We start from the raw sequence: 17,842 nt of genomic DNA, 5'->3' as shown, positions 1-17,842 counted from the left end.
AGATTGCTTAATGTTGAGATTTCAAAAAAATAAGATTTGATGTGTTGGGCTCACCAACTTGATAATCTTGACTATTTCCTCACCATCCTTCTGTACATGTCTGCTTCAGAGCAGTGAATCAATAGCTTTAGATTAGAGAAAAGTTTATGATTCCATGGACAAATTTAGGCATTTCTTTCTGTAAACTGAGTCATTAGCTGTAGGAGTTGAATGTTACACCATCATTTTGCATTTTCATAGCAAAAGTCAAAAGACATTTAAATTAGCATTACTCACTGCAGCACTTCAAATGAGCCCTTACTCTGTTTTTTTAAGGAATTTTAAAATCAGGAAACCTGAATTTCTCATACACATTTCAATTCCTTCATTTGGCAGCAAAGGTATCTACAAAGGACTACACTAAGGAGGGAAAAGAGAAAATGCACAAGACTTAGCTGTTCAAATGAGATTTATTAAATGATGTTCTGTATAGACACCTGAGGCCTTGGGTATAGAGATGATGAGAGGCAGGGAACTGGGTAGTGCTGCAGTCCTCCACACCTGCATTGATTAGCAAAGGGATAGGACAGCTCCCAAAATGACTTCCCAACTTTTTAGTTTTATTTCTGGCATATATTAAGGATAACCCTCTCTGCTTATTGGGGATCCAGAATAGTGACTGGTAGTAATCAAGATATTACCTGTTATCCTTGCTTCCCTCCTGTACTTTGGGATGTTTAGAATACTATAACTGGTTGAGCAGGATGAAAATTAGAGGATTGTAATGTTCACCCATCCAGTCAAGGTGTGCTCACAAGGTGTGGGGGAGAGGCTTATCCGTGATCCCAGGTGCTCTGGTGCCATTTGGGCCCAGGTGAAAACTTACATAGGAAGTTGTAATTTGAGGATCAAGAAGAAACTCCAGTTAGTTTTTGAAGTTAAAGGGGAGAAAAGCCAAGATGCAATTAAAACTACATAGATTTACAGGATAGTAACTGATTATTGTGGGTTATGAAGTTCTGCCTCCAGATTGCCTGGCCATTGCCAAGAGGATGGTTATTAGGCTGTTCTTTCAAGTGAGGTTCAAAGTCCCTCTGATTGAGGGGCTGATAACTTTTTCCCTTAGGATTCCACTTCCAAGTCCTAACTCAGATTCCATAGGGCTGAGAGGAATAACCTTCCCATGCATAAAGACCAAGCCAAGGGAAAATAGGTCTTAGATATTAAGATAGTTAAGGATAAATTGTCAATGCATGAGCATATTCTCTGGAGAGAAATCCATCATTTTATACTCCTTCAACTAAGGATGAGTGACATTTGAAGTTACAGAAATTTTAATAAGTAAAAGTATCCTCAAAGACCTCCTAAGAAAGGTCATAGAAACCACAAACCAGCCCTTGTTTTGAGAGACCCTAAAACAACAGCACTGTAAAACTAGAAATTGGGTAAGTGGCAGGGAGTGTATTTTTAAGAAAATGAAATTAGGAAGGCTGCTGTTGTGATTACGATTGATGATGATTGATACCCATTTAGGTATTAGAACAAAAGCCAAGAAAGATGGACAAGATACACTACGATGACACATCAGTTTCAGGAAAGTTGGGATTGCAGCTTATCTTTATAGTAACTGTGCTATTGATTTGAAAAACTTTGCTTTTTTGTGCTTCATCCAATATCTTAAAACAGTTTTTGAAAACCCCAAACAATAAAAAGGAAATTAATCATCAGCCAACAAGTATTTATGATGTTTCTGTTACATGCTGGACATTCGAGATAGAGGGACAAAAATGAAACATTCCTTGTCCTCAGTAAAATTAACATTTGTTTGTAAATACCTGCCTTCCTTGCGTGTAATCAAATTACATTGTTTTCAATCACTTATGCTATTATTTTCACATTGCTTCTAAGCTGTGTGTTTGGATTTTTGTTATTGTTTATTTTCATTCTTTGTGAAAATTTCATTTAAAGTTTTTTTCTTTTTTGCTAAGTGGCTGATTTCTCTCTGAAGTTCTGCATTCATGTGTTTCAGTGCGATATAGCATCACTATCATTGCTTTTTATGTCTTTAAGAAGAAAAACCTCACTCTGAACATATTGCTCTCCTTGTTTGTAGGCCATCCCCATTCTAAGTATCCTTCTATAATTAAATGTGCCCTCTTCTCCTTTAGTTGATAGCTCTCTATCAAGGAAACTTCTGTTTTGAGGGTTCTTCTGCTCTTTTTGTAGACCATAACTATTAAGAAGAAATGTTACACATGTATTACCCTCCCACCACATAGATTTCTGTATATAGAATTTACACCAAATATAGAGCATCTTGTTTATGAGTTGATGGAATCCTTGTGCCAATGTTTATTATTCCTTCCTAGGGACACAGCAGGTCAGGAAAGATTCAACAGCATTACCTCAGCTTATTACAGAAGTGCCAAGGGAATCATTTTAGTGTACGATATTACAAAGAAAGAGACATTTGATGATCTACCAAAATGGATGAAAATGATTGATAAGGTAGGCTTTGCATATTTCTCACGAAATAATATAAATTAATTATATATTTTTGTCCTTTAAAGATAAAAAGTTTTTAAATTGTATATAACCCCCATCCTCCAAAAAAGAAACTCTAGTTTTCTAAAAATAACATTTTTAAGAATAAATTGAGGTTTGATTATTTACCTTATTTCCTTTAACCACCACCACCCCACCAAAAAAAATGTGTTTAAAGTTCCTTAAACAGTGAACTACAATTATGTGTTCTAAATATAGTTGGAGTTTGGGGAGTCCAAACCTGTGATTTCACCAGTGTGGATAGTTCTGTCTCTGAGTACTTCCTCTACCATTGCAGACCAGCAAACTCCTGTCTAGCGTTAGAGAGTTGTATTAAACGCTGAGAACTTACAGATATTTCCCACAGTCACTCAGGTATAACTTGGACCTCAAATCTTCACAATCCTGCTAAGACCAGCTTTCTATCCATTCTATATTCTTTACACATATGTATAGTGTAAAGTCAAATAACATGTCCTGTTCATTTTAGTAAGTATACTATTAATACATGCTTTCTTTAAAAACAAACACTTTATTCTCCTGTTGTCTCCAACAAAAATCGCCAGCTGTCCCCACTCCTCTGTAGCAAAAGTCTGTAATGTCACTTTAGACATACCTGGGCAGTTAGGATCAAGGCATTACATTGGGAGACTAGTGTGCACCCACCCACTTCATTGGCTGCTTTTGTTTTGTGCTCGAGCCGCAGCACACACTCAGAGGAAGAGTTCCTTAGTCACACATCATTATAATCAAAACAAGAAAGAAAAATGCTCAGTATATTTGGCATTTTTAGAATCAAAGTGTCTCTTAATAAGGGACTTAAATCCATAGACTTCCATAGAGAGCCTAAATCTTTTTCTCTACAAAAAAGAGTGTGTTTTCAGATTTCTAAAATCTGAATTACAAGATTCTAACCATTGTTTGGAAGAAAAATCTTGTATCTCCAGGGTGCAAAACATTATCCTGTTTTAATTCTACAGTACGCCTCAGAAGATGCGGAACTTTTGTTAGTCGGGAATAAGTTGGACTGTGAAACTGACAGAGAAATCACTAGACAGCAGGGTGAAAAGGTAAGAGAGATGGACTGAACAGGACTAAAATGAATAGGGGCTGTAATTTAGCAGTATTATATTCTGCTTTTATAATTGATTTTCCTTTACTTCTGGTCACTTAATTCATCTAAATATGGAGAAAGAGTTGCTTTAGCATACAGAATATTTGTAACACTGGTTTTACATTATTTGGCCTTTCATTTAAAATATTTTTATATGTTATTATCTTATTTTGAAGCAATTTTACTTTGGTCATGCTTTCTTAGGCTTCTTTTCTAACATTGTAAGCTTCGTAGGCTTTCACTAAGGGCTTCAGTATAAATAGGCAAAATCATATTCAGATTTCCCAATTTCAAATCTACCAAACTTTGTAACTGGTTTGATTTAAGGAAAATTTTAACTCTTAGAATATAAAAACTTGTATTTGTTTAACATATAATAAATTTTTGTTAGTTTTTATGAAATTCACAGAATTTTAGAAGAAGTTTAACCCTATTTTACAGATGAGAAGCTGAGCTACAGAAACAGTTATGTATCCATGGTCAGACAGCTAATAATAGCTGAGCTAGTGCTAAAGCATAATTGTATCATGCTGCTGCCAACAATTAAGAGTTTTGGTTTTTAATTTTTTTCTTTAATCTCTTTCCAATAGTTTGCACAACAGATAACTGGGATGAGATTCTGTGAAGCAAGTGCCAAGGATAATTTCAATGTGGATGAGATATTTCTAAAACTTGTTGATGATATTCTGAAAAAGGTAAAATTCTTTTTGTTATTCCCCACTGGATGTGAAACCTTGAACTTTACCACTTGCCATGACTTGGTTTAAAGACTTTAATATGGAAATTAAAATTCCCTTGGTTACTTTGAACGACCAGACCCAGATACAATATTAAAGTATGTCATTGATCTTCACTTTAACCATCACTGAAGATATGGCCCTAGGGCCACTTAGACCACATAAGAATTTGCAGTGCAGGTCAGAGCTGATATGTAACACATTTCTTTAAGTACTTAAACATCGAGGTTTTAATAGAATAACCAGATAGGATAAAAGGAACATGCTCTGTTACCAGGTTCCATTTGTTCCCTTTTTTTTCTCACTTGAATTGAAATGGATTTATTTACACAGGATCTCAGTACCTCTTGAGTACTGAATACTTTTAAAGTGATACTTATCTTTCCATCATTTCTGATTTTTTTTTTGAAGAATATTATGCAGCATGTAGGTACTTACCACAGTCTTAAAACCAAGGAGTTACAAATCATTTTTGAACATGTTGATGATTGGCTTATACTCAAAGATTTAAACATAATTTTTTTTTTACATAAATGTTTATTTAACTGGTGTTATCACTTATGTGAAATCTTCTGGGTTCAAACATAATTTCAAAATTTTTTAACAAATTTATTGATCTCAAAGCTTGTCTATAAAGGCATTTATACTTATGGTAATATACTTCAGTGGAACAGAACCTCATTGGTGTGGCTTTTCTCTCCACTTGTATAAGCTACAGCCAATCACGCGCCTTCTCATCCTGAATGATTTTTGTTTCTTAGAACCTCTGCTTTCTTTGCTAACACTCCACCAGCATCATGGTGGATGTGCAAGAGGCTACATTGAACTGGAAGTATGTTTTTCATGTGTGCCATGAAGCATTCAGCATGGGCAGCTTCCTGGTAATGAGGCTGTTGCACTTCAACAGACTTGTCCTCAGAGCGCAGATCAGGGCAGTGACTCTAAGGAGCTGTCCCTCCATTGACTTTCATGCCACAGGGAGGGGACAGTGGAGATGCAGTGATTATAAGCCCTACCATTGGCTTTTTGGACCTCTTTTGCCATTTGGGTTAGGCTATTTTTTAAGGTGTTATTTTTTTCAGTATTTTTTTGGGTCTTCTTTAGCAAGTGCGGTTTCTTTCTTTACCAATGTACCAAATTATGGTTTTGTAGAAAACATATTTCAGTTAATCAAAAAAGTAATTGAAGCATTGCTCTTAACTTTTTCCCCAAAAGTAATGGGCCAGATGGGCTTTAATTTGATGTGAAGCTAAGTTTCTCAGAGACTCATTTTTTAAAAAGACTTTGCAAACTCCAAAGGGCAGTATAAATGGGAATAACAAGTCTTTTTGGGGTTGTTATGCAGGTGTTATTTATTTAGGAGTTAGTAAGATTTTCACTTCTGTTTAGTTTTTACTGTTTGAAAAACCTGTATAAAGGTAACTTTGTTAAATACTTACACGTTCTTTCCCTCTCGTCTTAAAGATGCCTCTGGATGTTTTAAGGAATGAATTATCCAACAGCATCCTTTCCTTACAACCAGAACCAGAAATACCACCAGAACTGCCTCCACCAAGACCACATGTCCGTTGCTGTTGATTTGCTCCTTAGGGACATAGTAAAAAAGATTCTTGGGAAGGGGGAAGAGTATCTGTTCAACTCTGCGCTACAATCATTCTGACAACTTCATGTCGCACTTTGTTATCCAAGTCAGAGCTCCACACTAACCTGTAAATATGCAAATATTTAATCCTATGTAGGATTCAACTATGTAACACATTACACACAACACACACACACACACACCCATACATTTGTATATTTCCTTCATTATCTCAGTGTTATAAATATTGTGTAGGCACTGGGGAAACTGCAGTACTCCTGATACAAAGGAGTGGGAGAAATGAAATCTATAATACTACAAATAAATGTTTTAATAGTTCTTGTCAATTATATTAAAATGGCAGAAATTATTCTGGTATGAAGAGAGTATTTGGTGCTTTGCTAACTATTTTAAAGATAAATTTGTAAAACTGAAGAATTTTTTGAATAAAGCTTCCCTAAGTCATGGTTTGTTTGTTTTTTTCTTTATTCAAAAGACTTTTTCAGCTGTAGCATCTTTGTAGCATTGGAGTTGTTCTGCAGCAAAGCAAAAATCCATTTGATTTCCATCCTTTAAAAAATATTTATTTAATAGTATGTTAATAATTATAGCCTATAACTAGAGTTAGAGATATTGGGCTTGACTTAGACCTAAGAGAACAATATTGCTGTCACAGTTCCTTAATGAACAGACTGTACAATATACTTTTAAGAACCACAGAGTTCAAGTAAAAGAGATGTATTTGAAACTATTACAGATGTTAAAATAACGCTGTTGTTCTAAGCAAATCCTGTTTAAAGGAATTTTTTGAAGATACCTTTCCTATATCAAGGAACATATATGTATTTGCCTGATATCTTGATCCTTTTTAATGGTAGAAACAAACAAACCCCCCCCCTTTTTTTTTAAGTGAAACTTAAGTTCTGTCCAGCATATACTGTATTCTATTTTTTGTTGGGGTGGATTGGGGGAGGAGTCTGATAATGAATTTGTGAACTCTATCTTTGGTATATCTTTTATTAAGCTGCACTTTGTTTAGTTAAAGTAAATAAGTAGTAACATATTTGAATAACTTTGAGTGTCTTGAATTGTCGTGGCATTGAAAAGCATTGTGGTCTTTCTAAACTAATGAAGTCCAAATAAAATTTTGTATTTATGAATGACAATGAAATTGCTGCCATTATTTGTGTTTATTATAAAATGTGTATATATAGTGATGGCTAAGTGAAAGCATCCTTTATGAAGAATAAATTTTGTATTTTAAATATGTTTTATACAGAAAAGTATTAGTCCTAGGAAGGACATGGATGTATGCGCTAATACTTCAAAATATCTGTAATTGCATTGAGTACTCCTTTCACCTATAAATAAACTTTACACCCAGCCACCCAAGAGATTCTGTGGCTGAAAAAGTCATCACTTGGTGGTCAACCGTGTTTTCTGGTTCAAGCCTACCTCCCCAGCCATGTTACAGTGAGTACTCCCCCTCGCACACTCTCACCGCTGTTCCTCACAGATAACACTCCATTTCCCATCTCCACACCTTTGCACATGTTGTCCCCCTCATGCCTGGAATGCATTGGCTCTTCACCTCTGCACTTAACAATCTCTGATTTCCTTTAAAGCTCATCTTCAGTGCTGCCTTCTCTAAGGCTTTTCCTGATCACCCCACTGCCAATGCCTTCCCCCGCAAAAAGATCATGTACTTGTTTTGCATGTTTTTGTATGTACTTACATGTGTACATGTAATGTCCTCTCTCTGTAGAATGTAAGCTCTTGGAGGGCAGGAACTATTTCACTTGTCTTTGTAACCCCAACACACTTAGCATACTGCCTTGTATATAGGGAGTTAATAAATGCTTGTTAACTGACACCTTGGTGTCATCTTTGATTTTTCACTCTCATCTCCTCCACATATCGAGTCAGTTGCCAAATTTTGTCACATCCTTCTCCACAACATTACTCTGATAGATATAGATATAAATACATCCCTTGCACTCAAAGCCACATCAAACCCTCATCACTTCTAACCTGGGTTATTGCGATAGCCTCCTCCTAATTAGTCTCCTCATTTCGACCCATCCCCTATGCAACTGTCAAAGTGACTTTTACTAGGGCAGCTAGGTGGCGCAGTGGATAGAGCTCTGGTTTTGGAGTCAGGAGGACCTGAGTTCAAATTTGGCCTTGGACACTTGACACTTACTGGTTGTGTGACCCTGGGCAAGTCACTTAACCCCAATGCCTAGCCAAAAAAAAGTGACTTTTACTAAAGAGCTGACCTGGCTATGTCTACTCCATCCCCACTCAATATCTAGGGCTTCCATATTACCTCTAGGATCAATTATAAACTCTAGTCTGGCATTTAAAGCTCTTCTCAGCCTGGTTTCCTCCTATTTTTACACATTTCGTACAAAAAACTTAACTCCATGCACTTTGGTCTAGCTGTAGGGTTTGAACCAGGTGGCACAGTGGTTGGAGTGCTAAACTTACTTTCAGGAAGACCTAGATTTGAATCCTGTCTCAGCCACTGACCCTGTGCAAGTCACTTAACGTCTCAGCCTTAGTTTCTTCATCAGTAAAATGGGAAAGATGGCATCCACCTCATAGGGTTATAGTGAGGATTAAATGAGACAGCATGTAAAACACCTTTCAGCCTTATGTAAATGCTAATCACATTGGTCTATTTGCTGTCCCTTCCGCAATCTCAATGGTTTCTAGTAACTTACAATATTCAGAACTCATATTTAATATGAGAAAACTGAAGACCATAGCAAAATGACTCATGCCCAAGGTTACATAGCTTGCAGAAGTGGGATTCAACCACAGGTCATCTGCATACAAATCCAGTATTCCTTCTACAATACCCTGCATAACCATTAAGGAACAAACCACCAACCTAATTCCAAGACTGAGGCTTGGATATCAGCTCCTGCTAAGTATATCTTGTAGAGGATACAAGGAAAGAAAAGACAGGTCTGTCCCACCCCACCTGTCTCCTGCCTGATCTCAGCCTCCTGTGGGAAAAGCAGTGCCATTCCATCATAGCTGTGAAGGTGAAGGGAGAGAGGGCCTTTCATTCAATTTCCAGCCTGGTCGTCTTCCTCAAGGAAGGAGAGTTATCATCACTCCTGCTCCAAGCCCTTGCTCCTCCCAACTGTCCATCCTGAGACTGTAATACTACTGACTTTGAAAATCTTTGTAAATTTTCACTTAATGATTAACGGTTCTTACCTGGTCCTACCTTCCCTTTCCCAGTGATTCTGAACCCTATGCAGGTCATCATCCAAACCCCATTTCCCATTACTGATTCCTTCTCCTGTTCCCCTCAAACCCTCCTTCCCCCAAAGTCTCAAAACAAAATCTACCAAACACTGTGCCTTCTGGAATGCCTGTTCCATAGTCAATAAATTCTTTCATCTTATTCCTTTCCCGATCTTAACATCTTCTGGTTCACACTGAGGCCTGGCTTCTTCCTGATGACGTGCCAGCCTCTTTGGCCACCCCATTTAGCACTGGTTGTGCTTTCACTCACAGGTCAATTTTGGGGACTTGGAGTACTTGTGGCCCAGTAAAGTTTAGAGCAATAAGTATTCTGGTGATGCCGAATTGCTGCAATCATAGAATGCCATTCTTTTATTCAAGGGTCAAGTATTTATCATGTGGCTTATTCATTTTGTTTGTGATCATTTTAGTCTGCATTTCTGCTTTTTGTCCACTTACTAACTTATTGGTAACTCCAAAAAATAGCAATCTAAAAAAAAATTCTCATTGCAAAATTAAAAAATTTTAGAATGATTGAGCTAGAAAGGATGTCAAGAATTGTTAGTCCATTCCTTTAATTTTACATGTGAAGAAACTGACAGAACTTTCCTGATATCTCTGTGGTCAAGAAGGTAATTAATGAGAGAAGTAGGACTTGAACTCAGGTCTCCTGCTTTTCAGTCTGGTACTTTTTTTGACTATGTCTGTTTTACTGTTTGAAGTTCATAGATTTGATGGGTTGTTTGTTTTATTTTATTTTTTAGGTCCTTTTTGTTTTCTGAGGTTTAGTTTTAACAATAATGATAGTTTGCACTTACATAGTTATAATTCTCAAGCACTTTCACAGATACTGTCTATATCGCAGGTCATTGTGAAGATAAATGAGATATATGAAGTACTTTGTAGAACCTTATAATTTGCACCTTATTTTTAGTTATCTTTCCTATGATCTCATTTGAAACACGCAGTAATCCTTATGTGGTGGGCAGGGCAGTTATAAAGCTACTTCTTCATTATCTGGGTGAAGAGAAGGGACTAGAATTGCAGAAAGAGCAATGGAAACCAGCATTGGATCATTGGATTACATTTTGCTGCCATGGAATCCAATCTAATCCAATCCAATAAACATTTAAACAGTGCCTGACACTGTGCTAAACCTAAACCCTAAGAATACAATTAATAAAAAAAAAGATAGCCCCTGTCCTCAAGGAGCTTATAATCTAAAGGGGAAGACCACACAAAAGGAGGCAGGAAAGTAGAGGACACCATGGGGTAACCTGTAGGAAAGGATCTTGCTCATGACATTGAAACCAGGCAGAGCAGCACATATAAAGTGGAGCGGGATTCCGGACTGCAGGAACTAGGGAGGAAATTGCTAATATTCAGTCCCCATAATTACTTAAAAAGGAAAAAAATCCTCATGAGGGAAATGGGGAGTCTTACAACCTCCATTTCCCAATCCTTTTCTTACTTTAGACTTCTGGTTATTTTTGTATGCTTTTTTTGTTAGTTGGAGTTTGAGGAGTTTAAATAATTTTTGTTAAGTGGTTAAAATATGTGAAGCAGGGCTGAACAGGAGTGGAAGGATAAATGCTGCTTCATGATATAATGAAAGAATTAGAGATCATTATTACTGGTGTTCCCGCATCCTACCATGTAAGGTTTAGCAATCACATTCTGTTAAGATGGGTTGTCGTTTTTGTAATAGTGACTCCCTGTTGTGTCCGCTTATCAAAAAGCTTTACTATTTAAAGGAGTATTCACAAAAAAAGTACTGCTTAAGACAGGTCAGCACTTGTTATTAAGAAATCCTTCTTTGGCCTAGAATGTTATAATAGGATTTTACCAATAATTAGCAGCAATTCAAGTAGGACCCCTAACCCAGCCCACCATTCCAGTTATTAATAATAATAATAGTGTATGTTCAGTCATTTCAGTCGAGTCTAACTCTTCATGACCCCATTTGGTATTTTCTTGGCAAAGTTACTGGAGTGTTTTGCCATTTCCTTCTCCAGGTCATTTTACAGATGAGGAAACTGAGGCAAACAGGGTGAAATGACTTGCCCAGGGTTACACAACTAGTAAGTGTCTGAGGCCAGATTTCAATTCGGGAAGAGTTCCAAGCCCATACTGAGCTAAAATGAGGGGACTCCAAGAACTTTTTTAGCCCTAATTCTATGTTCCTGGGATCACACTCCACCCCCTAAGACACTTAACTGGACAATCACTTAACCTCAGTTTCCTCATCCATAAAATGAGAAGGTTGGACATGATGATTTCTAAAGTCCCTACCATCTCTGAATCTACAATCTATGAAAAAAGGGAGAAGGCTTGATTCCACAGAGTACAAAGAACCAAACTAGGGGCAGCTAGGTGGCACAGTGGATAGAGTACCAGTCCTGGATTCAGGAGGATCTGAGTTCAAATCTGACCTCAGACACATAACACTTAGTAGTTATGTGACCCTGGGCAAGTCACTTAATCCCATTGCCTAACCAAAAAAAAAAAAAAAAAAAAAAAGAACCAAACTACAAGTTTCTAATGGTATAATACTTTAGTGTAAAGACATCGAACCATAATGGATAGGTGTTTGAATCCTTCCTCAAACATCCTGGATATCATGGGCAAGTCATTTAACCTCTGGTCAGTTTCTTCATCGGTAAATTGAAATAGCAATGCTTGCACTAGCTATCTTAAAGGATTATTGCTAGGGAAGTGCTTTGCAAAATATAAAGATATATGTGTATACACATATACATGTATATATATACATAATCATTATTATTGTTCTACAGATTTCAGGCCAAGGGTAACCAGTTATTCCATCGTTGCTACTTTGCGTGGGTGGAGCGGGGGAAAGAAATGATAGATCTGGAGCTTTGGGTACCGAAGGGATTTCTTTTTAATGTGGCCACACATCACAGATAGTTCTGCTCCATATAAAGGAGTTTCATTCCCAGGAGATTTTTTAATAAAAGAATGTATCACTCTAAGCTTTCCAGGGTGTGAGTCAGTATTTGGTAGAATAATAAATATACCGAGAAGAATTGTCAATAAAGACTATATGATTTTGAGCTGAAAGGGACTCAAATTCATTTAGCTTAGCCTTCATATTTTAAACTTGAAAGAGGCAGGAATTCAGGGAGAAATGACTGCAGACTAGATGTAGAACTAGAAATGTCTACAGAAATCAATCCCTTATTTTTTTTTTGGTTTAAATTTATTTAGTTAGTTTTAGTTTTCAACATTCACTTTTATAAGATTTTTAGTTCTAAATTCCACCCTTCCCCACTCTGATATAGGCTATACATGTACAATCATATTAAACATATTTCTATATTAGTTATATTGTGAAAGAAGAATCAGAACAAAAGGGAAAAACCATGAGAAAGAAAAAACAAGAAGCCAAAAGAGAAAATTGTGTGCTTTGATCTGCATTCAGACTCCATAGTTCTTTCTCTGAATATGGATAGCATTTTCCATGATCAATCCCTTATTTTGCAGATGAGAAAACTGAGGCTAGAGAAGGGAAGAGACTTACTCAAGGTCATTAAGTTGAGCAGAGATTCCTAATTCACTACTGATAAAACACACCAGGTAGGGAAGGCTTCATAGAGGAAGTAGGGCTTCAGCTGGGTCTTGAAAGGTAGCTTGGTGAGAAGGGACCTCCCTCCCCCTTTTCTGACAAAGGTAGGGGATTAGGTGAGTGGAACACAGCATGTAATGTCAGACTTTCTTGATATGCTGGTTAGCATTGCAAAATGTTTTCCCTTTTAAAAAAAAAAAAGGAATGGCCAGTTTAGATAATTTTGAATGTCGGGATTGTAAATTTTTACTTTATCTCCTATGCACACTGAGGAGGATTGCAGTAGGTAAAACAGGATGGATGAAATGCAGAGGGGCAAGAATGGAGACAGAAAGAGAAGTCAGGGAATTCATGTAAGAGTTCAGAGGAGAGGTGCTGAGAGCCAGAACTGGGGTATACAGTTGGAATGGAATTTGTTGTTTAGTTACTTCAGTCCTGTCCAACTCTTTGTGACCCCATTTTGGGGTTTTCTTGGCAAAGATACTGGAGTGGTTTGCCATTTCCTTCTCTAATTCATTTTACAAATGAGGAAAGTAAGGCAAACAAGGTTAAGTGACTTGCCCAGGGGCACACAGCTATTACTAAGTGAGTGAGGCCAGATTTGTACTCAGGTCTTCCTCACACCAGGCCCAGCACTCTAGAAGACAGATACAAAGGATATTATATAGCAACATCAACAATGCCAGAAACAAATTAAAATGTAATTGGGAAATATTTAACAAAATAAACCAAAATACAATAGAACACAGATAATGTTAATATGTGGTTTCTTAAGTCAATATGTTGCCTGCTGGGATCCTTATCTATGGTTTAATGGCGCCAATATCTATTTAAGGTTGATACCAGTGGACTAGAGGAAGTGACAATAGATTGAATGTGATATATGTGAGTAAATTTCAAGGTTTAGAAGTTGGAGAATGGTAAGGCTACAAACAAAATGGAGCAGGTAAGGCGAGGTACAGTTTGGTGAGGAGGGGAATGATGAGGTCAACTTGGGACCACTTACATTTCTTTCCTAGCTTCACTTAGGTAGAGATTCTCAGAGACAAGATTCGAGCTCACATTTTGCTAACTCAAAGTCCCATACTCTGTCCACTACAACAGTTACATCAAACTGTAATAGAAATGGGGGCCCCTGTGGGCTGCATGTTGACTTAGAAAACTACATTAACATTATCTATGTCTTATTGTATTTTTATTTATTTTGTTAAATATTTCCCACTTGCATTTAATCTGGTGTGCTCAGGAGTGTTGACTTCTTTGCACTACAACATGCTGTCTCATTTTTGTAGTGCTTTAAGGCTGGCAAATCCCTTTACAAATATTATCTGATTTTTAACTTCATAACAACCCTGGGAAGTAGGTGCTATTTGTTATTCCCATTTTTATAAATGAAGAAACAGAAGTTAAGTGATTTGCCCATGGTCACCCAGCTAATAAGTAGCTGAGGCAGGATTCTTGGAAGCCAGGTCTTCCTGGGTCCTGATAGTGCTCTATCTGTACCACCTACAATAATAAAACTGTTACTGTACTTTAGAAAATTAAATTATTAAAATTTTCACCTTATCTAGCCCAATAAACCATTAGTACATTCTTATGTAGACCCAGTTCCTGATGATATTTTCAATTTCTATAGTTGATCCTAAAGTGAATGAATCCTAAAAATATACTTGAGTGATACTCAAGTGTATTTTTAAATAGTTAATGAATTTTTATGTGATGAATTTATAAATTTAAATAACTTTTAAAATAATGAAGTGACCATGTCAGCATTATCTGACCTAAGAATATCTAATTTATTTTTTAAATTTTGGAAGAATTATATTTGAAATGTCCTAACGATATGGAAAAATTTTGACTTGCACATGTAATAATGTCAACTGTCCATTAGGTGTTGCTAAAGTACTAACAAAAATGTTAGGCAGCACAGCGTTCATTGCAGTTTGCAAGTGTATTTCATTTTAGAATCTTTTCTAAATTATTTATAGACTAAGATCTTTGAAATAAAAAGTGTTTTCAACTAATACTAGAAATAATACATGGTTAAAGGCATAGTCCATATGAATAGTATTTTTAGAGATGTTTAGAATGTGTGAAATTTCAAACATACTTTCAATATTTCAAGGATCTGCTTTTGTCAGCGTGGACACTCCCCTGTGTGGTGCAGATTGCAACCCCTCTAAAGCTTTAATGAGGAGTCTTTGGCAATTACTATGACCAAAAAAAATTAATCACCCTCCAGCCAATCTGGTGATGAATCTGAAGAGCCAGACTTAGATGGGCTTATGAAACACACACAGACCATCAATGAGCCATCAATGTAATCAAAAAGTTGAACTTTACTGGAAGATTGCAAATAACTGGATTGGGAATTAGGAATAACTCATAAAACAGTGGAAAGATGCATTGTGGGTATATATTGGTAATAGCATTTTATCAATGATCACTAACACACACACAAAGTGATGTAATTAAAGCATTTTAGAGGATGAGAAAGGACATAGACCAGCTGTGTAGTTGCAGAATCATAAAATTTTAAAGAAGAAAGGGACCATCTAGGCCACCATATTTAAAAGAGAGCAGTGAGAATAAGAAACAATACACAGACAGCTGAGTGACAAAGTGGCGCCCTTGAGATAGTGAAAGAAACAGAAAAAAAGGACTGCAACAAGGCATCTCTTCTACTGGCAGAGCTGGGGCACCATCATCTACATGAAGCTTTTCTGCTCCCCATAGCTGCTGGTGTCTTTCCCTCACAAGTTCCTTGCATTTATTTTGTAAATGCAACATATGTATTTTTCTCTTCCCCAATAGAGGGTACCTTTCTTGACAGTAGAAACTATTTAACTGGTGTCTTCTTATCAAGTGGCTGCCACATGGCAGACACATAATGAATGTTTATTGCTTGCTTCATAGAATTCAGGTCTCTTTATTCCCAGACCAGTGCCCTTTCTAGGACATCATGCTGTCTTTAATAATAATGTGAGAAAAACCCTTTTTGATAAAAGCAAATCAGCTTTGTTATACCGCTTTAGTAATGTCTAAGCATTACTTTAGAAGGAAATAATTTTATTTCTTGAAAATGTCTGGCTGCAGTTTTTAAGTACTGTAATAAAAGCCACCATTTACATAGAGTATTTAGGAGCTCTTTCCTTCCAATAGCCCTATGAGGAAGGTGAGGCCAGTATTACTAACCCTATTTTGTAGAATGATAGTTTCATAGTCAGAGGAACTGAATTCAAATCCTGACTTTCTTGCTACCTATGCGATCTTGGGTAAATCATTGAATGTCTCTGTGTTTCAGTTTCGTCATCTCTAAAACAAAGGGCTGAACGACACAATCTGTGAGATCCCTTTCAGTTCTAACTCTTTGTAACTGTCAGAGATGAGATTAAAACCAAGCTCTTCGGACCCCAAAACTAGTGCTTTTTTCCCTACTGTCTTTTATACCAATCCCAAAGAATAGTTTTCAATCAATTATATTTTGACTATTGGGAGGGTCAGTTCTGGGAGGCAAGGATCCTCTCTACATTCCTAAGTGCCTGCCATTGTATAGTCACTGCACAATCTCTGGTAGCATCTTCTAAGGATATTTATAGAGTATGTTTAAAGAACACCAACTCCATCTCCCTTTAATTATCACTGAACTCCTATAAGTCCTAGAGGGACTTAAAGGCAATGTTTTTATATTCTGGTCTACAGGATTCAACAGAGCTCTTTAGGAGGTGCACATATGGTTAATGACTTCCCTAATAGGCCCAATCTGGCAAGAAGAATTTATTTATATTGGTTCACAATTTTGCAAACAATAATATTGATCCTGCTCTGGAAAAGAATGTACAGTATGAGTTTACTTTTCACTCAACTCATTAGAAAATGAATGTACATCCATGAATTGGGAAATAATTTGGCAAATTGTGGCATGGGAGCATAATGAAATATTCTTTGCCCTGTAAGAAATGAAAAATTCAGAAAAATACTTCAGGCTGAAGTAAGCTGAACCAGGAGAACAAAGTATATGATGACTACAATAATGTAAATATAAATACAAAAACACAACTGAACACAAAATAAATGTAAAGACCCATTTTGTATCTAGACATCAGATAAGTATAGATGCCAAATGTGGTAGATGGGAAGGCAGTTGCTATATTAGTTGGTATTCTTAAGAGTTCTAATTCATCTGATAATGACAATATTATAAAGACAAAACTATTTGAAAGACTTAAGAATTCTGATTAATGGAAAGACCAACCATGATTCCAAAGGCCTGATGATGATATATGCTACCTATCTCTTGACAGAAAGGTGATGCACTCCAGGTGCATGATGAAACTTTTTTTCATCATGACCAATCAGGAAATTTATTTTACTTGATTATTTCTTCTTTTTCTTTTTATTAGGAATGAGAATGAGAGAAAATAGATTTTTATTCATTAAAAAATGTAGGGAGGGAGAGTTCAAGTAGTGGAGATGGGGAATAAGTGTATAAGAAATGATTGTGGTATTAAAACAGATACATTTTAAAAATAAATTTAATTTATTGACTTTTAAAAAAGGAAATCCATTTGTACTCAAATAAAATACTAATTGTCACTTAGTCCAGAGCTGACTCTACTTTTCTCCAGAGTTCTTTCAATGTGACTCTATGTGATGTAGAGGGGAGACCTTCAAGGTCAGCTGAGGTTTCTATTGGAATGACTGTTTGATGAACATCTCTATCTATACTTGGATGTATCTGGGATCTCCTTCATGTATGCACTCTCTCCAGTGGCACAGATGAGAAACTTGTCCATGCCTCTTATCCAGGAAAACTCTTGCCCCTGCAGTTTTCCAATATATCCTTCCTTCTTCTCACTTCTTGATATTGTGTGGATGCCAGTGAATCACACTGACCACTCCTGACTATTGCTATGTACTCTAAGTATTCATATTTATAAGATTATAGAACCAACTTGTAGATAGAGCCCTGATTTCTTGTCACCTGAATTCTTTTTCAATTACCTAAAGGTATGGATGGTTACTAAAAACACCAGAAT

At 36.5% G+C, this 17,842-nt stretch overlaps 1 protein-coding gene across 1 annotated transcript in view; it reads left to right on the top strand.

Moving 5' to 3' along the window:
* The window catches only part of RAB12 (RAB12, member RAS oncogene family), a 41,790-nt gene extending 33,963 nt beyond the window's left edge, over positions 1–7,827 (top strand). Inside the window, exons 3-6 of the mRNA XM_027876795.1 lie at positions 2,349–2,487; positions 3,504–3,593; positions 4,228–4,332; positions 5,839–7,827. Of these exons, the coding sequence (XP_027732596.1) occupies positions 2,349–2,487; positions 3,504–3,593; positions 4,228–4,332; positions 5,839–5,952 (448 nt within the window). The 3' untranslated portion in view covers positions 5,953–7,827. The remainder of the gene's footprint in view (positions 1–2,348; positions 2,488–3,503; positions 3,594–4,227; positions 4,333–5,838) is intronic.
* Positions 7,828–17,842: the final 10,015 nt, after the last annotated feature.

The sequence above is a fragment of the Vombatus ursinus genome, unplaced genomic scaffold (assembly GCF_900497805.2).
Source record: "Vombatus ursinus unplaced genomic scaffold, bare-nosed wombat genome assembly UNPS02014812.1, whole genome shotgun sequence".
Classification (NCBI taxonomy): domain Eukaryota; kingdom Metazoa; phylum Chordata; class Mammalia; order Diprotodontia; family Vombatidae; genus Vombatus; species Vombatus ursinus.
This window is presented reverse-complemented; position numbering and strand designations above follow the sequence as displayed.